Source organism: Callorhinus ursinus, unplaced genomic scaffold (assembly GCF_003265705.2).
Source record: "Callorhinus ursinus isolate GAN/ISIS: 27379988/994484 unplaced genomic scaffold, GSC_fseal_2.0 scaffold14, whole genome shotgun sequence".
NCBI classification, from domain to species: domain Eukaryota; kingdom Metazoa; phylum Chordata; class Mammalia; order Carnivora; family Otariidae; genus Callorhinus; species Callorhinus ursinus.
Genome location: NW_027397076.1, coordinates 3905870 through 3931138, shown reverse-complemented (window position 1 = coordinate 3931138; position 25269 = coordinate 3905870). Strand labels below are relative to the sequence as shown.

At 37.7% G+C, this 25269-nt stretch overlaps 1 protein-coding gene across 7 annotated transcripts in view; it reads left to right on the top strand.

Annotated features, from left to right (window-relative positions):
• Positions 1-25269, top strand: part of RIC8B (RIC8 guanine nucleotide exchange factor B) — a 103107-nt gene that overhangs the window by 45546 nt on the left and 32292 nt on the right. For all 7 annotated transcript variants that reach the window (XR_012380626.1, XR_003210289.2, XR_012380627.1 and 4 more), the window contains exons 4-7: positions 8070-8164; positions 17612-17840; positions 18591-18686; positions 23936-24080. Coding sequence is in view for 3 of the 7 variants with exons in the window: in XM_025882524.2 (XP_025738309.1) it covers positions 8070-8164; positions 17612-17840; positions 18591-18686; positions 23936-24080 (565 nt within the window). In the remaining 4 variants the exon portion in view is untranslated. The remainder of the gene's footprint in view (positions 1-8069; positions 8165-17611; positions 17841-18590; positions 18687-23935; positions 24081-25269) is intronic.

The window sequence follows — 25269 nt, the reverse complement described above, 5'->3', positions numbered from 1 at the left end:
AAAGTCATGATTCTGAACTCTAGATCCAACATCGTACTAATGTCCGTATTGAGTAGGTCCCTGGCAGACGGTACTACGTCTTGTTCTTTTTGCTGAGGTGATTTTTTTCATCTTGTCATTTTGTCCAGAGGAGAATAGATGAATGAGAGAACAAAATGCTAACAGGTTAACAACATCCCCAGCAAATATACTCTATACAAATCAGAAAAGGCCTGAAACAAGGGGGAAAGAAAGGGAAAGAAAGAAAAAAGAGGAAAAAAAAGAAAAAGATAAAAACAAACAAAAAGAGAACAAACCAAAAAAAACACAAACAGAATATGATCAGGCTAGTGCATAGATCAGTGCCACACACTAGATTTTGGGTGTATTTTGGTCTGTTAGAAGAAAGTGCCTCCTAAAATTTTAAAGGAAGAAAGAGTTATATATGTACAAATAAGGGTTGATACAATGAAGGGATGGAAGATGACTGTAAAGATGAAAATTATAAAAAGGTCTTATAAACGGAATTTATAAGATAAAAAGTTGTCTGAAAGAAGAAAGAAGAAGATTTAAAAAAAAAAAGAAAAAAAAAATGGGAGAGACTGTGATCAGGCAGGAGACTAGAACAAAGCCATACAGTAGTGATTTGGCGTATATTTTGATCTGTTAGAAGAAACTGTATATCAAAATTTTAAAGAGAGAAGAACTTATATATATATTTATATATGCCAAAAATAAGGATAACTACTATGAAGATAAAATATGACTCTAAAAATGAAAAATAAAAAATGTTTTTTTTAAAAAAGGGATTGATAAGATGTTGGTTGAAAAAGGGAAAAAGAAAAATTCAAAACAAAAAACAGTTAAAAAAATTTAACTTTGAAAAACTAATGAATCATGGTAAAAAAGCTATGAATTCTATGTGCAGTATTCCCCTAGCGCTGGAGTTCTCCGGTTCTCCTTGATCGTTAAACTTGGTCTTGGCTTGCTGGCTGTTCACGCTGATCTGGGGGAGGGGCCTGTTGCCGTGGTTCCCAAATGTCTTTGCCGGAGGCTGAATTGCCCCGCCCTTGTCGGTCCGGGCTAAGCAAGCTGCTCGGGTTTGCTCTCAGGAGCTTTTGTTCCCTGCAAGCTCTCGGTACAGCTTTGGAGGACCAGGGTGAAAATGGTGGCCTCCCACTCTCTGCCTAGAGGAGCTGAGAACTCGGGGCCCCGCTCCTCAGTGCGCCCCCAGAGAAAAACAATCACTCCCGTCTCCCCCGACTCCGGCCGCACTGCGTGCTCACCCGGCCTGTGACCGAGCATTTCTATCTCTGGCACCCAACCCTGTGTGGAGTCTCCAAACCCAGCAGATCCCTGCGGTGCGCTCCTGCGCTGGTCCTCCTGGGGGAGGAAGGGGCGTCTCCCCGGCTCTGCTGCTTGTTGGGTCCCTGCTGTCGGCGCAGTGGCCCAACTGGGCGGCGGATCACAGTTTATGGCCACCCCGAGCTGAGAGCCCGCACCTCGGCTCCCTCTCTGCAGCCGGCTTCCCCACTCCGATACCTGGGAGCTCTGCTGCACTCAGGCACCCCCGGTCCTTCTGTGACCCCGAGGGTCCTGAGTCCACACTCTCCCGTGAGGTTTCCACCTCCCGCTTAGCCACTGGAGTGACGCCCCTCAGCGGAACCAACTTCTAAAAGTTCCAATTTTGTGCTCCGCGGCTCTAGCACTTGCCAGAAGCGGCCGACGGAGGCCCCCTCCCCCGCCGTCTATCCTCCCGAATATCGCCTCGGATTCACTTCTCCACACGTCCTACCTTCCAGTAAGTGGTCGCTTCTCTGTTCAGAGAGTTGTTCTTACTCTCTTCAATCTCCTGTTGAGTTCGTAGGTGTTCAGAATGGTTTGATCCCTATCCAGCTGAATTCCTGAGACCAGACGAAATCCAGGTCTCCTACTCCTCCGCCATCTTGCTCCGCCCCCTATCTCCTTTTTTTTTTTTTTTTTAAGATTTTTTATTTATTTGAGAGAGAGAATGAGAGAGAGAGTACATGAGAAGGGGGTAAGGTCAGAGGGAGAAGCAGACTCCCCGCTGAGCAGGGAGTCCGATGCGGGACTCGATCCTAGGACTCCAGGATCATGACCTGAGCCGAAGGCAGTCGCTTAACCAACTGAGCCACCCAGGCGCCCACGCCCCCTATCTCCTATGATACCTTTTAAAATGCAAAGCTGTTGGGGCACCTGGGTGGCTAAATTAGTTAAGCCTCTGCCTTTGGCTTAGGTCATAATCTCAGGGTCCTGGGATCGAGCCCCACATCAGGCTCCCCACTCAGCTTGGAGTCTGCTTCTCCCTCTCCCTCTGCTCCTACCCCCACTCATATTTTGCCTCTCTCAGATAAAATCTTTTAAAAAAAGTCAAAGCTATTAAAAAGTTCTCTAGAAGCCTAAAACATTCAATAACATTGTTTACGGCAGATTTCTAGCCTTTTTAGAGTTACAGCACTCTATTTTATAACATTTATATCTTCCCTTGTAAATTAATTTAAAAAAAATTTATTACTCTGTGCCCAGCACGATGTTTGATGAAAAAGATGCATAGGTAAAATACATTATCTTTGCCTGTAAGGAGACAGGGAGATTTTTGAACATAGACAATTTGGAAGGACAAATAACCATGGTAGGGGAAAGCAAAAGGAGTAGGGTGAAACAGGGTCAAATGCTACCTGAGATATAGCTGTATTTCTAGGTAAGTGTGCGTATACTTGTGTGTTTGTGTGTTTGTGTCTGAGTATCTTTCACTTTTTATAGAATTGAAATCAAATTTTCATAGGACAAGTTTCCTAAACCTTCTTGAAGAAATTAGAACTACCCTGGGATAACAAGACCAGATTAGGACTCATTGGTGTGCAGTATTCTCCCTTCAGACTTTGTCAGGCATTGATTAGATCAGCTGACACTTTGAAAAGATGTGAGGAAATTGATATCTTTACTAAACAAAAGTGAAATCTTCCACAGTTTGCACGGGAGAAAAAAAGCAGCAGGACAGTAGTAGAATTTGTAATTAAGAAGTAAGGGATATATAAAGAGATCCCAAAGAATTTCCTGAGTTTTTATCTCCCTTTTAATCGAGTGTTATCTTATTTTGATTTCCACCTATCACAGCAAGCCTGTTTGCCTTCTCTCTCTTCCTCTTCCTTTCATCCCTGGTGACTTTTTTTCTTAACCTGTGGAGATAATGATTTCAGAGGAGAGAATATTGATATCTTAAAGGTATGACTTAAGAGGAGAGAATATAGATATCTTAAAGTTATCAAAACTAAGATGAAACAAGTATAGTTATATAAACTGTATTTGTATAATATTTTATAAAGAACAATTATATTTAATCTTTCCAGCATCTTGTGACATAGAAGCATTAACCCCTTTTGAGAAATGAGGACATGAAAGATCAGAGAGTTTAAATTACTCATGGAAAGTCATACAGCAGAATAGCCAATACTAGAAAATAGTATCCGGTCTAACCTTTGTTAAATAAGACTTCTTAAATGGTAGCACTCGTTCAAAAATTTTGACTGAGACAGACTAATGGAATAGAATAAAGAGTCTAGAAATAAACCTACACATACATAGTCAGCTGATTCATGACACAGGTAATGTTGAAGTGCAGTGGGGAAAAAGTGGACTTTTAAATCAATTGTATGGCTGTGTGGAAGAAAAATGAATTTGAATCCCTACCTTATGCCATACACAAAAAATTAATTTGAGATGGATAAGGACCTAAATATGAAAGGTAAAATAATAAAGCTTTTAGAAGGAAACAGATTATCTTCATGACCTTATCTATCAAACATTTCTTAAGTAGGCAAAGATTTCTAAAACAGGACAAAATAAAAATCAAATCTTAAAAAGCTGACAAATTGGTCTTCATTAAAATGAACTCATCAAGAGAAGAAAGTGAAAAAGCAGGCCACCAAATTGGAGAAGATATTTGCAACACATCTATAAATAAAGGACTCTATCCAGAATAGATTAAAAAGTCCTACAAATCTGTACAAATAAAGTAAGTCAACCCAATAAAAAAAATCAGCAAGAGGCTTGAACAGGCACTTCACAAAAGAGGTATCCAGATGACCAGTAGTCATATAAAACTTCATTAGTCATCAGGAAAATGCATAATAAAACCATGAGACCACTGCACACCCACAAGAATGACTAAATTTTAAAACTCTGACAATACCAAATGTTGACACAACTGTAGAGCAACTAGTGGGAGTGTAAATTGGTATAAACACTTTGAAACACTATTTGGCAGTATATTCTAAAGCTTGACACAGCAGATGAGATGTAAGAAAGTATATTCCCAGCAGTACTCTTCAATATAGCCCCAAACTGGAAACAATCCAAGTGTCCATCAAGAGTAGGATAGATAAATAAATTGTAATATATTCACTGTATTCAGCAGTGCTTTCTTAACCAAACTGTGGTGAAGGACCAGATTTTTTTGCCCTAACTATCAGAATAAAACTCTTTTTAATACAATATTACACACAATCTCAAACTGGAAAAATCTCTCTAAATGCTCACACACACTTTTTGCACAGGTGGTGCTGTAGATCAGTGGCAAATGGTATGGACCAACGCTGGTCCACAGACTGCACCTTGACTAGCACTGCTCTCAAGTGATGAAAATGAACATCTCAAGTGATGAAAATGTGTAGACTAGCTACACATAACAACCTGGATGAATCTCACAACCAGACACAAAAGAGCCTATATTTTATGATTTCATTCAAGCAAAGTTCAGTGACAACAAAAATCACTAACCTGTGATGTTAGAAACTAGAATTACCCTTGAGGAGCAGGAGATTGTCATTCGAAGAGGCCATGAGGGGAATTCTGGAGTTCTTGATCTTGACATTGGATCATTTTTGTGCTGGTTATATGAATGTGCTCATTTGTGAAAATTTATCTAGCTCCCCACTGATGACAGGGTCTCTTTTTTGTTTTACTTATAATTTACATTAAACATTATTGAACACCAGGGCACCTGGGTGGCTCAGTCAGTTGAGCGTCGGACTCTTGGTTTCGGTCTGGTCATGACTCAGGACTGTGGGACTGAGCCCCACATGGGCTCCACACTGGGTGTGGAACCTACTTGGGGTTCTCTTTCTCCCTCTCCCTCTCCCTCTCCCTCTCCCTCTCCCTCTCTCTCCTCTCTCTCTCTCCCTCTCTAAATTAAATAAATAATTATTGAACACCTATTAAACACATGCACTCTAAACTTCTGAAGGTACTAGATTAGTGGAGAAAGCAATGGAAATGCAAGTATATAAACAAATGTGGCATTACAAATTATGATTTTATGAAAGGAATCATAACAAGTTATAGTGATAGAAAATAAGGAAGAAACCTACTTAGATTAGGTGGACAAGGAAGGGGCTTCTCTGATGAAATATTTTAGCTGAGACCTGGGAAATGAAAAAGGGATTGGTGATGCCAAGACTGGAGGAAACAATCCACAGATTTCAGCAGTTGTTTTGGGTAGAGGAATAAAGATAATTTAATGGATTTATGGTAAAAGAGGGCATTGCAGACATAGGTATGACTTGGGAATTGGTGTTATAAAATGTGGGACAGGAAGAAATGGGCGGGAAAGAAGTAGGATTTTGGTTTACAGTTGCAAGTAAAAAGACCAAATTGGATAGTTTTGCAAGAAGCTTGTCTACATCAGCACGAGAAGAGAATAATTGTATCTAGAATAAAGGAAAATCTAGTTTTTGTTTTTGTTTTGAGAGAGAGCGAGCATGAGCAAGTGTGTGTGGTGGGAAGGGGTAGAGAGAGGGGGAGAGAGAGAATCCCAAACAGACTCCTACTCAGCACAGAACCCGATGCAGGGCTTGGTCTCATGACCCTGAGATCATGACTTGAGCCAAAATCAAGAGTCATACACTTAACTGAGCCACCCAGCACCTCAGGAAAATCTTTTTAAAAGGAAGTGCATTCCCACTTAATTTTCAGACCCAAGCAAAATCTGATCTTATTAAGAGTTAAGAAATGGAAGGAGTACCTGGGTGGCACAGGCAGTTGGGCATTGGACTCTTGGTTTCGACTAGGGTTGTGATCGTGGGGTCATGGGATTGGGCCCTACTTCGGGTTCTGGCTGGGTGCGGAGTCTGGATCCCTCTCTCCCTCTCCTTCTGCCCGTCCCCACTGCTTATACTTGCTCACTCTCTTTCTAAAATAAATGGATAAACCTTTAAAAAATAAAAATAAAAGGAGTTAAATGGAAGAATTTCACATGCGTTTCAGTGTGCTTCATGTAGTTTGGGGTAAGTAAAAGTGTATTTATATATTAGAGAATTTTGTTTCAGGCATTTGAAAATGGATGGCGAACGGGACAGTGTCCATATCAACCCTACCAGTCTTCGCATCTCTGGCATTCCACTGATTCTCTTTCCCTTTTCTCTCTTCCTTCCCCAACACACGATCATTTCATTATCACTCATTTCAGCTCTATCTTGTTTCATTTCTCCCTCATCATTCCCCCTCACCTTCAAATGTTCCACTGCAAGTGCTGAGCACTTCCTTGTGTATCATCCTCTTTAATTCTTTTATAACCCTAACAGTCACATATGTGTGGAGATGCGTGTGGGGAAACTTTGGCTCAGAGAAGCTATATGACTTGTCTAGGGTCACAACTTAGACTCCAGACTCCAGGTGCAGTGCTTTTTCCATTATGCCACTGAGGCCTTCGTCCCTTCCAAATAAACATATGATAGTTTTATGCTTAAAATACTGTCCTCTGCATTATGAGTAATGAAATTGTGCTCTATTGTTTGTTAGATGTTATAAAACACATCATCTCACATCTTATACATATGAATATAAGAACATATATGAATGTATGTATAATATGTGAGTATACTTCACTATACACAGACTTGAGATAAATATATACTGAAGTTTTTTAATTTTTTTTTAAAGATTTTATTTATTTATTTGACAGAGACACAGCGAGAGCAGGAACACAAGCAGGGGGAGCGGGAGAGAGAGAAGCAGGCTCCCCGCTGAGCAGGGAGCCCGATGCGGGGCTCGATCCCAGGACCCTGGGATCATGACCTGAGCCGAAGGCAGATGCTTAACCGACTGAGCCACCCAGGCGCCCCAAGTTTTTTGATTTTTTTATAAAGAAATAGTTTTTGAAGTAATTGGTGACTTCCTGAAGTGTAGCATGCGCAGGATCTCTTATAATTATCACTCATTTTATCTGTCTTCTTAATTACTAAAAATCTGGAAGAAGAGAGAGATGACCTTGATGCAGGTGATTAAAGAAATTATAGTGGCCCAAGAGCTCACTAAAAAATTTAGAGGAGGTAAACTAAGTGATTATTCATAACTTAGCTTATTTTCCTACTGCTTGCCTTTTTCCCTCTGACTCTCTATGTGTCTTTAATACCAATGAGTGAGTAAACATTGGGGAAAATAGGAGATTAAACTCAGATCACTTGTTTTTCATCACTTGCCAGTAATTCTGGGGGAATTAGCAAGATTTGGGGGAGCTAGGAGATTAAGAAGACTCATTAAAATGAAGTTGATAGATTATAGATTTTAATTTATTGTTTTTAAAAATTAAGAAATGAGGCATTAAGGATGTACAACCCACTCTTAAAATATCTGATAGCATTACATCTATTTGAACTTTTATAGCAATTAGTAGACTGGAACAGTATACTATCAAAAGAATCTAGGCTTTCTGGAAATGGCAAAGCATTAGGTGAATTGAATCTTAAGGTAAAACAGAGTGGGAAATGCGTGGATGTTGATCATGCATCTCTTTCCCTGACATGCCCTGAGGGAGTGGCTAGATCAGCACCTTCTGGTTTCAGCCATTTCTGGAGGTGGTTGTAGCTCTTCATAGGAGACAGTAACCATTCACTTAGTATTGAGAACTTTTTCTACAGTATTCTGACTTCTATCACGTATGGTATAAAAATGACTGTTTAGGGGGGACAGATGGGCCATAAGATGACTCCCAGGATGTAGTGATACACCAAACTCCTTCATTAAGGCATTCAATCCCCAATTTTTCCTCTTGTCTTTTTTATTTGCTGTAGAGTGATTCTCATCAGTTCCGTGTCATGGCAGCTGTCCTTCGCCATTGTTTACTAATCGTAGGTCCAACTGAAGACAAAACAGAAGAGCTGCACAGGTAGGTAACCTCCGTGTTGGTAGCTTAACGAAGGACATCATCGATTCTTGTTGTTTTTATGCACCTAATTTTAGTTGTTAAAAGCACAATAAAGTGAAACTATTACAGTGAATCAGGTAACTGGTGAGAAATAATTACTGATGAGAAATTTTCATTCTATCCCCTTTGACTTTGTTAAATTGAGTCCCAACAAAAGAAGGGAATTTGGCATTTGTTGCATTCATCAGTAAAACCCAGAGTAACAATAATAATAGCACAATTCAGCAGTTACTGAGTACTATGTGTGACATGATGCTAAATGCTTTGTAAAGATTAACTTATTTCAATCAGCACACTCACCTTATGAGGTGTAGGTACTGCTATTTTTCCCTTTTGATAGGTGATGAAAGTGGGGCATAGAAAAATGAAGCAATGTCTTTGAGATCATACATCCTAGTAAGTGACAGGGCTCGGATTTGAACCCTGCTTTTCATTACTACGCTCAAACTAATAGTCTCACTGATTTCACTGTAACAGTATTTACCAAAAAGTATACTGTAAGCAATATGTATTAATTAAATTTTTAAAACTTACAAAAATTGGTTCACAGTCTCAAGTATTAATATTTAAAAAATAGTTCAAGTGTTGTGACTTGCCTTTTGGAACTCTTGGTGGACTACTGCTAAAATGTGTCATTCTGTGAGAACTGAGTTGATGCATTTTTCTAGTTCTCTGTCTATTCTAGATCAGGCTTGCAATTACAACACTTCTGACTTTAACATAAGACTGCTTATGGTGCTTTACTCTTTTAAAATACAAGTGGTATTTTCTTTTAAAGATTTTATTTATTTGAGAGAGACAGCGAGCATGAGCAGGGGGAGGGGCAATGGGAGAGGGAGAAGCAGACTCCCCACTGAGCAGGGAGCCTGACTCACCGGGCTCAATCCCAGGGTCCCAGGATCATGACCCATGAGCCAACAGGAGATGCTTAACTGAGTGAGCCACCCAGGCACCCCAAATACAAATGGCATTTTAAACAATTCAAATAAATTCAAATCTGCAAACAATTAACTTTGGCATTAACTCTGCTTTACAAATAAAATTGGATTCTTCTTAATAGTAGAAAGCACCTTTTGAGAATTTACAATATTCTGTTTTTCAAAATATGGCTTAAATAAAATTTCATAGAAACACAACCAGAGTGTAAAAATGAAAGATAACCTTAATTGTTATTTTTCAATGAAATCCTTATTATTTTAGTTATGATCAGCAATTTATTATTTGATATTACAGAGTTTGTTGATAGGTTATCTTTATGTACTCTGTCCTGCAAACATTAAAAAGATTATTTTCTTCACAATGAAAAAGTGTGATTTTTTTTTCTTCATCTATCGATCAAAATTTCCTTTAATTTTCTTGAGACTGTGCCTTTAAAAAATAATCAGATTAAGTTCAATAAATCATAGCCTCTAAAAAAACTTAAACATTTTGACTCACTATAATTTTTTTAATAATCAAAAGACACTAGAAATACAGATGCTAAAACTTTTTTAAAAATGGATTTATAATAAGCCCAGCAGTAAATTGACGGCTTTTTTTTTTTTTTTTTTTGGAAATCAGGTATCATAAGTTAAATGGCATTCATACAAGAATGTGAGGAGAAAGTGTTTTGGGAATTTTTAACACTAGTTACAAAAAACATTGCTAAGGATTTCTCTGATAAATTTAATATTTTAACACAGCACCCAGTATTTATCAAAAAAGAGTAAGAAGAGAGGTTTTAAAAAACAGATTTTTAAAAAAGTAATCAGATTTCTTTATTTTCCTTCTGATAATATTTGCTTTAAAATATTCTTAAATAAATTTTAAAGATATTTTTCTTTAAATTTGCTTTTATCTTAAAAGTTGCTCTGATAAAATATCTATTAGCTACACTGTAAATAAGAAGGGATATCCCTAGAGCCACAAACAGGATATAGAAGTATATCTCAAAGGCTTACCTAGGAGATTGAGGTTGCTGCTGACTTGACAGTTTATCTGGAATGGCCCTGCATGTCCCTTTAATCAGAATTAAAGTGATTAGTACCGTTTGAGTAGTGACTCTAGGCTAAGCCATTTAAATACAGAGAAAACTGCATTAACCTCAAAGGGCTATATTAGGAAACTTACTAGGATTGTAATATCCACTAAATTCTGCATATTTATAGTGACCCTGAAAATCAGGTGTGTGTTTAAGGCAAAGTTAAAAAAATCAGAATGTTTTCAAAGTACCATTTTGTTCCATTTTTTTTAAAGTTATTTTCTAAGTTTGTTTTTTTCTTTTTGACACTTTAAGGAAAAATGTAATGAAATAAGCAAACCTGGATAGTATATGATTATGCCTTGTCATTAAACTCAAAGAGTTGTAGCAATGAGTAAATGAGAAATTAACAAAGCACTCTGTCCCTGGCACTGAGGAACCACTCGCCAAGTGCGTGAGCTGCTATCACCTCTGCCATCACGCTGCTGCCACCGCCACTTCTGTTACTATTATTACAATAAGCACGCTGGCTTTTAGATCCAATACGGAGTTCCAGATCTCTTTTTAAAAGTTGTTTTTGATTTTGATATTTTGTTAGGAACTCATTTCTAAGTATATCCTGTGATCATGTAGAGAAATCTATTTTCCATTCATCTAAGTTTTTCTCAAGCCACATGTGTTCTATGATACATGCATGGCAGGAGTCGACTAGGCTCCTGTGAGTGAGTAGAAACATGGCTTGGCAGCAGCTTTTTCTGATGTGCTGTCTCTGTACAACAGTGTCCTTTTTTCCCCCACCCCCAGAGCAATCAAGAGGACACGACATAGAGATAAAATGAGTTCGCTCGCATAGACTGCTGACCTTAACCTTTATTTCCTCTAATCAGCATCTTAGATAGTTTTTAAAATCTACTTCTTTCATTTCCTTTTGTCTATACTTAAAGTAACAAGTAAATTGTTGGTTTGAGCCATCTTTTTTGATACATTAAAGGACATCCTAATTCTGTTCATCTCTGCTATCTTCCTGAAAGTATTTTTAGCCCTCTTGTCCATAATCAGTAAGTTTATGCATAAACAGCCAAAAACAGTTGCATGTAGATGTGGTTGTGGTTTTGTTTTATTTTAGAGAGAAGGGGGGAAATGGAAATGGCCTAAACGCTAGAAAGGTGAGGAGAGGAGAGGGAAGGACCAGATCTGATTTAATTTATTTTAGCCTCTCAATCTACTTTCTTTCACTTTGCACCTTGGCATCTACAAAACGCTTTCTTTTTTTTTCCGCACTCAGAGAGCCCGTGTGTCTTTAAAAAGTACTTACTTCCTTGCCTTTTTTGTTGTTTCTTTGCTTAGACTAATGTATTTTATCTCATATACTGAAGGAGACAATTTAGTACCTAATGATACCTCATTACAATCCTAGGCAATGTCTTTTTTTCCAGCTTTATTGAGATACAGTGGACATATAACATTGTTTCAGTTTAAGGTGTACAATTTGATAGATTTACATATTGCAAAATGATTACCACCACAGCACAATGTCTTAGACATGGCCAACTTTTAATTAATGTTTGAAAATTGAGGGGAGAGGAGATTGGGGGAATGGGTAAAACAGGTGAAGGGGATTCAGAGGTACAAACTTGCAGTTATAAAATAAGTAAGTCACAGGGATGAAAAGTACAACATAGGGAATAAAGTCAATAATATTGTAATAATGTTATTTAGTGACAGGTGGTAACTACACTTAAGGTGGTGAACATTGAGTTTGAGTAATGTATAGAATTGTCGAATCACTATGTTGTACACCTGAAATTAATATAACATTGTATGTCAACTATACTTCAATTAAAAAAAATTTTTTTTGTAGAAGTTTGAAAATTGGATGATTTCATTTTGGCTTCTACTTATTAACTGAGCACTTACTCTATGTTAGACACTATGTGGAGCTCAAGAACAACAAAGATGAATACAGTGTAATCTGTGTTCTCCAGGGCTCACCAGCTAGGGGGTAAAACAGACATGTAAGTAAATAAGTGCAGTTATGTTGATGAGGGTTGTGTAAGACACAGACAAGCTTATGTAGGTATATAGAAGACAAGAGAGTTTACTTTGGAGAGATCGGAGAAGGGGGGTCTTATTTTATTTTTTTGTTATCATTGAAGCTCCTAGCTCTTTAACCTGCTTCTTACTGTGAATAACAGTTATCTAGGTGAAGAGAGATTTTTTGAACTATCACTGAGCACCGTGCTAGGTGCTTGAAGGGCTCCACAGTGCATACTCTGGAGGAACATAAAGTCTAAATGAGGAGACAAGACATAAATATTATGAAAAGTTAAAAAATAATTCAAGGCCATAATTGAAGAGCTGTCACAAGATAGTTTTTGAGTAGTTTCCCAGTGAATTAATTGTCCAAATAATAACTGCTAATAGAATTTAAAGGACTAGCTCACTGTGGTCTAACATGAGGAGGAAAGTCTTCCTTACTCATACTGTAGTTGTTCTCCATCCTCATCCAGACCTCTGGTCTCCTGGTGATAGCTGTTTCTCCTACTTATGAGCCCCCTATGGGTTTACTTTCTTCCCTCCCTATTCTAAGGCATTGGTTCATCATTTCAACCTAATCTGTACGCCCTCGTCCATGTCCTGCCAGTCTTGAAGCACCCAACCCCAGATCTGTCAGGCCACCTTCTTTCTCCACTGCTGCAGGTGGCTCAGTCCTGTGGGACAGTTTTACCTAACCCAGCAGTTTGGTGCATCCTCTCCCCTGCATGCAGAGTTGTTTCTCAAAAAGCAGATCTCTGCTTAGAATCCTCTATGGCTCCCCTCTGTCTTTATGTTAAAGAGCAAGCTTGTATTGTCGTTTTGCATTTATTAATAATCTGCAGCCTTATCGGGGAAATCTATGTTTCCCTGGCTTCTACACCTTCTTTTTTGCCAGAATAACTCTGGTTTAAGGTCATCAGTAACCCATCTGGCTATAACCTACATCTTATGGCAGTCCCCTTTATAATATCCCTACCCCACTCCACACAGACATACATGTACTTTTCTGCTCTCATTGCCTACTAAGGCCCCTCCTTTAGAGGCCTTGTCCTCTGCTTTACACTGTATACTTAGCACCTAGCACAAGGCATAGTAAATATTTGTTGTGAATGAAGTGAGGTTTAAGCTAGTCTTAAAGAATGAGAACATGCTAGGCAGGAGAACACATGGCCAAATACAGAAAAGAGTTTGTGTCTATGGCACATTTAGAGAACAATGACCAGTGACCAGGTTGCTGTGGGTTAAAAAGCTATGCTTTGCTGAGAGCAGCATTCAGGGGTCTTTCCATCCATATCTTATCCAAAGTTTTCTTGACACTTCTCACCTGCAGCTGCTTCAGTCTTCTCTTGACTATCTGGTTCTTCTGCTGTTCTCTCTTGAATTTGATCTACTTGGGCTTTGGATCCACTGCTCCACCAGAATGGCTATTATTGAGGTCACTAGTGACTTCCATATTGCTAAACCCAGTGGACATTTTTCACTTGTCATCTTACTTGATCTGTCCACATCATTTGACAACGTGATCACTCCATTTTTGCGTATATACTTTCTTCCAAGATACCATTGTATCTTGGTTTTCCTCCCACCTCACTAGTTGTAATTTCTTCCTCAATTCCTCAGCCTCTAAACAATAGAGTGCCCCAGGTTCAGCCCTCTTAGTTTTTCAGTCCACACTCATTCCCTCACTGATCTAATCCAACCCTTTATCTTCAGACACCATCCGCATGCTAATAACTCTTCAGTTTCTATCTTTAATCCAGATCTCCCCCCCGAACTTCAGACTCTTGCAGCTAACTTCCTATTAACATCTCCCCTTGGAAGTCTAAGAGATACCCCCAACTTAACATATCCAAAATTAAACTCAATCTTCCCCTAAAAACTGCTTCTCTGGCAGTGTTTCACATTTCAGTTTATGGCAACTCCAGCTTTCCACTTGATAAGGCTAGAACTTGGATTCTCATGCTTCACAACAAGCCTGTCAAGAAATGTCTTTCAAAATATATCCAGATGTAACCACTTCACTGTTATCATCATGTTCAATCCCCTGAATTATTATAGTGACATCCTGATTCTTCTCACCTTTGATGTCCTACCATCTGTTCTCAATGCAGTAGTCAGAGTGACCCGTTTAAGGTAAATAAGAGTACATCACCATGCAAGACCCTACAGTGGCTCCCACTTCACTGAGAATAAAATTAAATTACAACCGCCTCCAGTGCCAGTCTGGCCCCTATACCTGTCTGATCTCCGCCTCCAGTGCCAGTCTGGCCCCTATACCTGTCTGATCTCCGCCTCCAGTGCCAGTCTGGCCCCTATACCTGTCTGATCTCCACCTCCAGTGCCAGTCTGGCCCCTATACCTGTCTGATCTCCACCTCCAGTGCCAGTCTGGCCCCTATACCTATCTGATCTCCTCTCCTCCTTTTCCTGTATATGGTGGTTCAGCAACACCAACTTCACAGCTCCTCAGTTATGCCACTTTTTCTACCTTGGAGCCTTTGTTCTTGCTTTTCTTTCTGAAATGCTCTTTACCCACATAGTCCACATGGCTCATTCCCTCACTTCATTTCAGTCTTTGCTTAAATGGCACCATTTTAGTGAGGACTACCCTATTCAAAATTATAACCCCACCTGTTCTATCTTACCTTCCTGGGTTTCTCCGCCAGGCCGCTTATCACCTTCTCTCATGTTATTCGGTCATCTTACTTGTTTTGTATACTTTTCATTGACTGTCCTCTCCATGCTGGAAAATAAGCTCCATAAAGGCAGGGATTTGTCTCTTTTCTTCATAAAACAATGCCTGACACAAGTAATAAATAATTACTGAATTGAGCTAAAGTTAGGAATTTACATCTTTTGGAGAAAGTCTTTTGGAGATCTTAAGGTTCATTTAAGTAAATTCTCTAGCCATAAAGAAAAGATATGTGAGCCCCAAATATAAAGAAGATATATTTGAATCAGGAAGATTTATTAATGGCTATAGGTCTACATGTACCATTATCATGCTCCTCATTGTCATTTGGTATTAAATTATGTTTAGTCCAGGACTGATACAGGACTGGTCTTTAGATTGCCTCCCCTCTCCCACAACTAACAAGGCTTTAATCACGGCGTTAAGGAGTTCTAAATAGGCATTGCTTTTGAATCTGCATATCAGGAGGGGGCTGGGAGCAGGAGTGGGAGGATGTCATGTCCCAGTGATTAATGATCTCTAGGAAGCTGAAAAGGGGAGAGTAATATACACAGTATTTCTACCCCCTGGAGTAGGAATGCAAACACCATTGTGCGGATCTGTGCATAGTCACTGACTTCCTGGTAGCTGGAGAATTTCATACACTCTTCTACCACAAATAAAACTGTCAGAGAAGTGACAGAGCTCAAAAAGCGGGCCTTCCTTACTTAAAAAGAATAGCTCAAACACAGTGAGCCAGAAAATTAATTTTGTAGTTGTTTGGAAACCCAGTTGTTTAATAAGAAACGAGAAAATGGGAACTTTCCTTGAAAAGCCTAAAACCTCCAAATATTTGTTGAATCAAACTCTACATTTGGTTTCTTAAATTTACCAGATTCCTGGAAACTGCTTATTTTAAATGAATTTAAAGGGAAACATTCCTTTGTAATGAAATACATTGTCTTAAACTTTTCAGTGTGGTCTCTATGGTAGATTTAGAGAATCATACTATCAGTGGACTCCAGTGCCTATTGCCCTGTGTGTTGAAAAAAAAATCCTAACATTTCAAAATGATTTATACAGTTTTAGAAAGTAATTCTATGGTAGAGTTCTTTTGTTTGTTTTCACCCCCAGTGAATCTGTGATATTTAACAACAGTTTCCAAATGCTTAAGTCAGAAGCGAAACATTTTTAAGTCTAGATAAAGAACTACAGATGTTTGCAAAAAATTTTAAAAGAAAGTTTGTGGGAAAAGCATTGTATTTCAACCAATTGTGATTTTTTACAAATAACCAAAATCAGGGCCATTGTTTAACAGTAGCAGGTAGTAATCACAGCAGCAGCAACAGATTTTTCGTGGGGACCACCAAATAACGTGTATTTTACCTCCAAAAAACGTGTATTTTACCCATTCATTCATAGGATTTGTTATTTTTGTTCGTGGCTCAGATTTTTTTGATACCCTTTACATTACTACTCATTGTTCTGCATTGTCTAATTTTTAAACTTTGATCTCTTATGAATATTTTTTTCCATAATATAAAAAGAAAGGAAGGTAATACTCATTCTTGGAGAACTTCAGAATGAAAGAAAAAAATAAATGTGTATTTTATTTTTGTTGTTTACTTTTATTTTTGAGGGTGTCACTATAATCTAAATTAAAAGGAACTACTGTGGTCTAAATTAAGACACAATCAGATAGATTAAGCCCTGAGTTTGGTTTCCAAGTGGTTAGACTTTTTGATTGCATTTGCAAGTTTATTTTTAGTCAGGATGTGGTTATTTTTAGATCTGCTTCTCTGTCACTAGGAAATGTAATGCCTGTCTTTCCATTGTTGTTTATCAGGAAGTTCTGAGGCACAGGCTTAGAAGATCCAGTTAGCAGAGAATACCACCTCCTTTTAGATGAAAGAATGTGAAATAATGCCTGAAGGAAAATCTGTTAATTGAGAACATGTCTAATTTTTAAATTATTAGCGTCACTTTAATCTCTTACACACTGAGCAACAGAACAAGATTTTTAGGGAATACCAAATACACAAGGTTTGGGTTCCCCCTACTGGTGTGCATCCCAGGTGCATGTGTTCATTAATAAGGTAGCAGAAAGGCCTAGGGGATAAAGATTTGAAATGGCTCTGTTGGCCTCTTTTGAAGAGACCTGGTGATGAGAAAAGGAGAAAAAGCACCATTACCCATTTTCTGCTAATGTCTTTTTTAAAATGGGATGATCTAAAAATTGTATTTTTTATACGTAGAAAGAACAAAACTTAATCCTATAATATTTGGGTTTTAATGTTGTTGCCTCTGTGATAAGCCACTTATATACAGCTTCTCAGATGCTTTATGTTGTAATCTAAGGAATAATAAAACACCAGTAGCTCCACAAAAGGATTTAAAACCCCAAGGAAAAAATATAAGCCTAGCGTTGTATCATAATAAAATTAAAGAGCTGGTGTTAAAGCACACTAATTCCTATTTTAGCATTTCAGAAAGTGACATGACATCATGTGATTGTGTGTGTCCATTTAACATCTGTTCTTTCTAATTTGTCATATGTGTATTTAAAACAGTTCCCTTTATTTTCTGTCTCTTAGTAAATGCCAAGTAATATTAAAGGCTTGTTTTGAAAAAGAAAAATTTTAATTGACTCCTAGAAGTCATTTCTGAACTTCTTATTATGTTTGCATTTTAAAGGACTATTCAATGAAATCAAAATATTGTATTTTTAAATTGCTTTTCAGCAATGCAGTCAACCTTTTAAGCAATGTTCCGGTCTCTTGTTTGGATGTTCTCATTTGTCCATTAACCCATGAAGAAACGGCCCAAGAGGCAACGACACTGGATGAACTGCCCAGTGATAAAACAGCTGAGAAAGAAACTGTTTTGAAAAACAATACCATGGTATACAATGGTATGAATATGGAAGCCATTCATGTTTTACTCAATTTTATGGAGAAGAGAATAGACAAGGTAAGGCTGATAAAATGGAGGCCTTGGGAAAATATTTCTAAAGAATGTAAATGTGCCATATATGCAGACATCACAGGACATGATTTTTTAAGTTTAAACTTTTTTTTTAATAGCTGACATTTTGTGTGATTGTACTCTGGAAATCATTTTATTACAGTATATGATTAATGGCAAAAAACCAAGTGAATTTATTTGTTTAAAGCCAAAAATTTTGTTGATGCAAGACCAAAATTGTGACTAGGGCCTGAAAGCAAAGGAAAAATTACTTTCCATGTAAGTATTTTGTAAGACCTAGAAGTAAAAATTATCCCCCCCAAAAAACTTGATGATAAATACTTTACATAATAACTAAAAGCTATCTTTAAAAAAAAATCATCAACTTTTCATTTGTTGTGAGCTGCTTAATTTCTCTTGTCTGTCACTTACTCTGTCAGCTTAACTATATTAAAAGGCAGCAAGGTAGTGTGGGTGGGTCATCAAAACCTTTGCCTCATTTAAGCCCATTGGCTGAGCCAGTGAGGACTCCACAAAATGTAGGAAAATCCAAGGAGGATAAAAATGGACATTAATAAACATGAAGATAACTGATGGAATGGAAACATTGTTAGAAAAATAATTTCTTAAATAGTTCGTAAAGCTTTGGTAACATAAAATGTCTCTCCCTCAAAAAAGGAATATTAACGTGCTCAGTTATACAGAGGAAAGTAATACTGTTAGAAACTAATACAGTATGTCTGGTTTTCTTTATAGGGAAGCAGCTATAGAGAGGGTCTCACTCCAGTTCTCAGCTTGTTAACAGAATGTTCCCGAGCCCATCGAAACATCAGAAAATTTCTCAAAGATCAGGTAACTGCTTAATGCAAATTACTCCTCATAGTTAATCTTCTTATATGTGGTTTTTAAAAATAGAATTAATGAGTTGCATTCTTTCATAATGGTTTTCTTTCATAAAATCAGAAACTCAGAAAAGTTAGTTTTAATCTTTGAAATCTTCCTAATCCAGAAAATAGTATTTTTTCTGAGTCATTCATTCATTTATTCAACAAATAGTTGAGATCTACTTTGTGTTGTCTTCTAAGCACTGAAAGACAGATGATGTCTTTGCCTTGTGGAGTTTACCTTACAGTGGGGCAACAAAAAGGAAATGAATACATTTATGTTATAATGTCATGTAATGATATGTTCTAAAGAAAGACAGCAGCAGAAGGGGAGACTTAGGGGAATGGGGAGGGCCTCTCTGAGAAAATGACATTTGAGCAGAAATTTGGATAAGTAAGAAAAGGCTCTCAGAAAATCTGGAAGAGGAATGTAAAGAGAACAAGTTCAAAGTCCCTGAGATGAGAGGATGCTTTGGCATGCTTATGGAAAAGCAAGGAGGCTAGACCAAGTTGGCAAGGAGTAAAAAAAGTAAGCAAGAACCAGATGGCCTAAGGTTGTATAGGACTTGTGATTCTCTTCTAAGTGAGATGGGAAAGCACTGGACCATTTTGAGAAAGGGGAATTAAATGAAGGGGATGTCATTTATATTTTAAAATACTCTGGCTACTATATGTAGGATAGACTAGGAGAATGGGAGTAAATGCAAGGAGGCCAGTTGAAAAGAGAGCTGATGGTGAATGTTTAGAGAAGGATGGGTAGCAGAGCTCATGGTAAGAGTTCTTTCCACCACTGGTCCTCTGTCCATCTGCCCATATCATATACCCTTTGTCTCCCCTTCTATCATAATGGGTGAATTGTCCCCGCTTTCTTCTGAGCCCAGCCTCTGCACTTGTGCCCTGGATTCCTCTCCTGCTCACCTTCTCAGGAACTTCGCTCCTGCATTTATTTCCTCTCTTCTTACGTTAATCTTTCTTTTTTTTTTTTTAATGTACTGGGTCATTTCTGTCTTCACGCAAACACATCTTCCATCTTAAAAACAAAACAAAACAAAACCTTCCCTCAATTTCACTTCTCAAGCTGCCTCCCTATCACTCTGCTCTTCTTAGTGCAGTGTTCCCCAGAAGAGTTTTCCATACTCACCCTCTCTATTCTTTTTACTCATCTTTTTCTCCTGAACCCACCAAAATTAGGCTTTCATACTTTCCACCCCACTGCAAAGGTACTCCTCAAAAGTCACCAACCCAATATTGCCATATCCAATAGTTCTCAAATCTTTTTTTTTAAATGCATTCCCCCAGTGCATTTTGATGTAACTGAGTATTCTGTCCTTTTTGAAATACTTTCTCCACTTGGTTTCTAGGACACAATAGGGAACCTCTTTGCACTGTCTGAGCGCCCCGAGACAATATTGTCTTTGTCTCCACTCCCACTACCCTGGTGATCTCATTCAGCAGTCATGGTTTTGAAAATCATCTATATGCTGATGACTCCCAAATTTATCTCTCTAGCCCTGACCTGTCCCCTCAGCTCCAGACTGACATAACAAGCTGCCTATTCATCTCCTCCCCTTGGATGTATAGTAGAGGTCTTAAGTTTAACATATCCCAAACCAAGTTCTTGATTTCCCATCCCTTCACCCTGTTTCTTTCCTTCTTTCCACATTTCCCCGTACATGGTACCACCATTCACCCCACTGCTTTTTTTTTTTGCCATGTAGAATTTCCCTTGTTAAATGAACCCGCTTCATTTCTCCCTTTATGTTTATGGTCAAGATTTAGTAAGCACCTTATTACATGTGAAGCACATTAGTAGATACTGATGCTAAGGAGATATTAGAAAGTAGAGACTCTTTCTTTGAGGAATTTACAGTCCATTGGAAGAAGAGAGTAGTACCATGAAAGCATGAATAATCATTTAAATCAAATAAAATAGTTAATGAATTAAGGTCATCTCCAATTTTATTTTAAGACATTCTACTGTGACTAGGAGTACTTGGTAAAGAATAATAAACGAAAAATATTTTAAGTTTTCTATATTTTAGCTTTTTTTCATAGGAGATCCATGTTCAACTGAACTGTTTAGATTTTGCTATCTCTGACCAAGATAGTAAAAGAAAAACCTGTTTGTTAAACAACTTTATATGAAGGCCTTGGGCCACATATTATGTGGACACAAAGATTATGAGACCCACTTTCTGTCCTCAAAGAAGCACTACAGTATAGAGATAAAACATGACAAGTAAAGATGACTAAGATAAAAGACACACAAAAAAATCAACTTTCCTTCTGAGAAAGATGCAGTCTAAACTATGATGATTAAGAAAGGCAGAATGTAAAGTAACAGATGATTAATTTTGGTAATAGTATAAATGGAATGATGGCTAATTAATTATTATGCCCTGTAGTTAATACCTGATTAAATCCAACTCATACATACCCAAAGGAAATTGGTCTTAAGTATTTAGGCGGGTAGAAATAGAACAGATGGTAGAAATTACTGACCCAGGTTAGGTTAGTCTGGAAAGGCTTACAAAAGAGACGAGATTCTGTGGATTTGAAAGAGGAAATGAACAAGATTTGTCAAAGAAAAGAAAGAAGATTGTTGGAGGGTAATATTTGGGAGGAAATAGAATGAGTCCATACAAACGCAGTTTGTTTGGGAGTGATATATAAGAATAAAAGCAACAAACTTCTATTTTAAAAAACTTGTTTTTAAGAAATCCAAAACATAGCTAACAAAATTTTGGGGTGATAACTTTTGTTAATAGATTCTTCAGTCTGGAACAATAGGCACATGCTACATGAAATCACTTTCTAGATATCTCATTCTTCAATACATTCAGTATATAGAGACCATATAAAACTCAGTATGGTTGGCTGAATCAAATAATAAGGATTTACTATGCAATGACTTTGTGCCTTTAGAGCATAGAAATCCTGGTGCTCTACCCTATCAGAAATATTGAAATACGGCTTCTGTGTAAATACTTTGGGTAGATGATTCAGTTTTCTGAGATTTAATTGCCATTTGTGTTCACAGCACCTCCAATACCTCCTGATACATGGTAGGCACTCAGTATAGAAAGAGAGAGAGGAAAGAAGTCATTTGAACGGACTAAATAAAATGATATACACATGAAGGGCCTGGTACAGTAAATTATTTGACTTTGTTTTTATCCTCATTTCCTCTCATAGTGCCTAGCTTATAGAAGGCACTTTTAGAAAGATATTTGAGGGGCGCCTGGCTGGCTCAGTCAGTAGAGCATACAACTCTTGATTTCGGGGTTGTCAGTTCGAGCCCCCCATTGTGTGTAGAGACTACTTAAAATAAAATCTTTGAAAAAATATTTGAATTAATCCATTCTTCCTTCAGTCAACAAATATTTATTAAACACATGTAATATGCCATGTACTGAGAGCAGTAAAGAAAACAAAGAAATCCCTGCCCCCATGGCACTGACTCTTATAGAAGAAGGCCAACAGTAAAGAAATATATACTGTATCAGGTGGTGAGGAATGCTGTGAGGAAGATTAAAATGGTTGGAGGAGGGTGGTGCACAGAAAAAGAGAGGTCATATAGGGTGGTCAGGAAATGTCTTCCTATAAAGTGACATTTGAACACAGACCTGAAGTAAGGAATGAGCCATGCAAGTTTCTAGACAAAGAGTTTCTGGGCAGAGGGAGCAGCAAATGCACAGACCATGAGACAGGAAAGTGAGGGGTGTGCGTAAGGAGTTCCAGGTAGGTCTGTGCGGCTGTAGCAGTGTAGGCCAGGAGTACAGTAGAAATGAAGTTAGAAAAATAGCAGGAAGCTGGATTATGTGAAACCTAAGGGAGTTGTAAGAACATTGTTTTTCACTGTAAGATGAGAAGCCCTAGGAACTGGAGGACTTGGAGAACAGGAATGACATGATCTGACTTTCAGAGGATCCCTAGCTGCTTTGTAGAGAAGAAATCATTAGAAGGACCAGAATGAAAGCAGAGAACACTGAGAGGTTGTGGTAATAACCAGTTCAGGTGAGACATATCGGTAACTTGGATTTAATAATATTAGAGGGGGTAGTGAGAAGTGGCTGAATTATGGATATATTTCAGAGGTAGAAACAATATCATTTGCTTGTGGTTAGTTATGGGGTGTGAAAGAGAAAAGGCTATTTCCAAGGTGTGTGTACTAAACAGTTGGAAAAATAGACTTACCATTTAGTGAGATGGAAAACTAAGAAGGAACAGCTTTGGTTGGAGCATCAAGAGTTCTGTTTAGGACATGCTAAATTTGATAGGCCTATAAAAGTCTGGAAGTCAGTAAAGAAATCAAAATAGAAATATAACTCAGGGAGTTCTTAGTATATAGAGACCATATAATGCCATAAAACTGGATAAGATCACCAGTAGATTAAGTGAAAATAGTGAAGAATGTTGCCCAAGAGCTCAACCCTTGAATATTCCAATACTTAGAAAACAAGAGGAGAAAGAGAATTGGCAGAAGATGCTGAGATGAAGCAACCAGTTGAAATAGGAGGAGACCCTGAAGAGGGAGGGGTCTGGGTGGATGACTAGGTGAGTGAGTGAGCAAAAAAACAGACAAACCAAGAAGTGTCCTAAGCCCTCTGCGGATCAGTCGATAAAATAGGGATGATAGTGATGTTACTACCTCCTTTGCAAGGTTACTGTGGAGATTGATTATAGAGAAAGTATGTATATCCTCTGTTATAGCAACTAGCACCTAGAAAGTATTCAATAATTAATAGCCATTTTTTATTATAAAATAAAACAAGAAAACCTAAGTACAGATTTTTTTAGTAAATACTGAAAATGCTGCAGGAATTACAAGAAGGGGAAAATCAATAGGAGTATAAGTATTAAGGAGGGCCCTGTGGAAGGAGAAACTTGACCCTGACTTTAAAATGGATTTTGATAGAGGCAGGCAAAGGCATTCCAGATGCTTTGGTGATTAAAAACTCAAATTAGAGTATTTCATGGTGGTACAGTGAAGAGATGTTTCTCTTCAAATGAAATTTCATTACAAGCATGAAATCATTTGAGGGTTTTGTTTTGTTTTGTTTTATTTGGAAGCAAACCTATTTAGTTTTTAAAAGCTTTTTCCACTCTTACAAAAGTGAGCTCATAGACATTATAAGACTGACCAGTTGCATGGTACCATCCTCACTTACTCTAGTACCCCACGACTGATGATGGTTTTTGCATTTCTGCCATTAGGTTTTACCACCATTGAGGGATGTGACAAATCGACCTGAAGTTGGCTCAACTGTGAGAAATAAGCTGGTGCGCCTCATGACACATGTTGACCTTGGAGTCAAGCAAATTGCTGCTGAATTCCTTTTTGTCCTTTGCAAAGAGAGAGGTAGGTTAAACTCTCTTTGCTCTCTTTTTTATTTTTCAGAGGGAATTTGAAAGATCTTTCTGTTAATAGTGGCCATATCATTCCACTCTTTTCAGAGCTTTCTCCTGTCTTCTATTAGAGGGCCTGAGGAGATATTAAAAATTAATAATTTTAAAACATTTTCTATATGCTTCTGAATTCATTGAGATGTGCAAACACACTCACATTAAACTTTGCCTTCTGTATCCTTAGCCCACACTTCTTAATCTTGATGAGTTAGGACCTGGAGTCACTATGAAAAATCCACTTAAGTAATTCAGGTGCTACTTTTTTTTTTTTAAGATTTTATTTTTTGCACCAAAAACTAATGATGTAATATATGGTGATTAACATAACAATAAAAAATTTAAAAAAAGATTTTATTTTTATAAGTAATTTCACTCAGTGTGGGGCTCGAACTCATAACCCTGAGATGAAGAGTCACACGCTGTACCAACTGAGCCAGCCGGGTCCCCCAAGGTGCTACTATTTTGATAACCAGACACAGGCCTGGGTTAGTTCCCCTTTTTAATTCCTCTTGGAATTAAAGCTATAGGAGTCTTGGTTTCTTCACAAAGTTATTTTATCAATAAATAATTATTCAGTGTGAGCTACGTAACATACTATGGAAGTGAGAAAAGGAGGATGGAAAGTGCAAAAAATGCCTAAGATAAACAAGCCCTTACCCTTGAGATAAGGATAAGATAGAGGTAGAGAGAAATTTTAAAATAATTATACTACAATGTAATAAGCACCATTCTGTAAGTATATATAAAGTGATTGTCTTCCGAGATAACATCTAACCATTTCAAATATTTCTTAAAATTATATGGGCAAAGCTCTTGCAAAAGCAAGTTCTTCAAACAAGGAACTTCAAGATATCTGGATATTTTTACCTATTTCTTTCTTTAGCTCCTAGTTTTGTAAATGTATTGGTATAAAAATCCCATCTAAGCAGATTTTGTATTCCACTTTTTTAAAGTACCTCAGTTTTGTGAGACATAATTTGGAGGTAGAAAACTCACTTCCCTCAAAATCTTAAGTTAGTTTAATTCTTTTTTTTACCCAGCTTTATTGAGACCTAATTGACAAGTGAAGTTGTATATATTTGAAGAAGTGATTAACACAGGTTAATTAAGACATCTACCACCTCACATAGTTACTTTTTGTT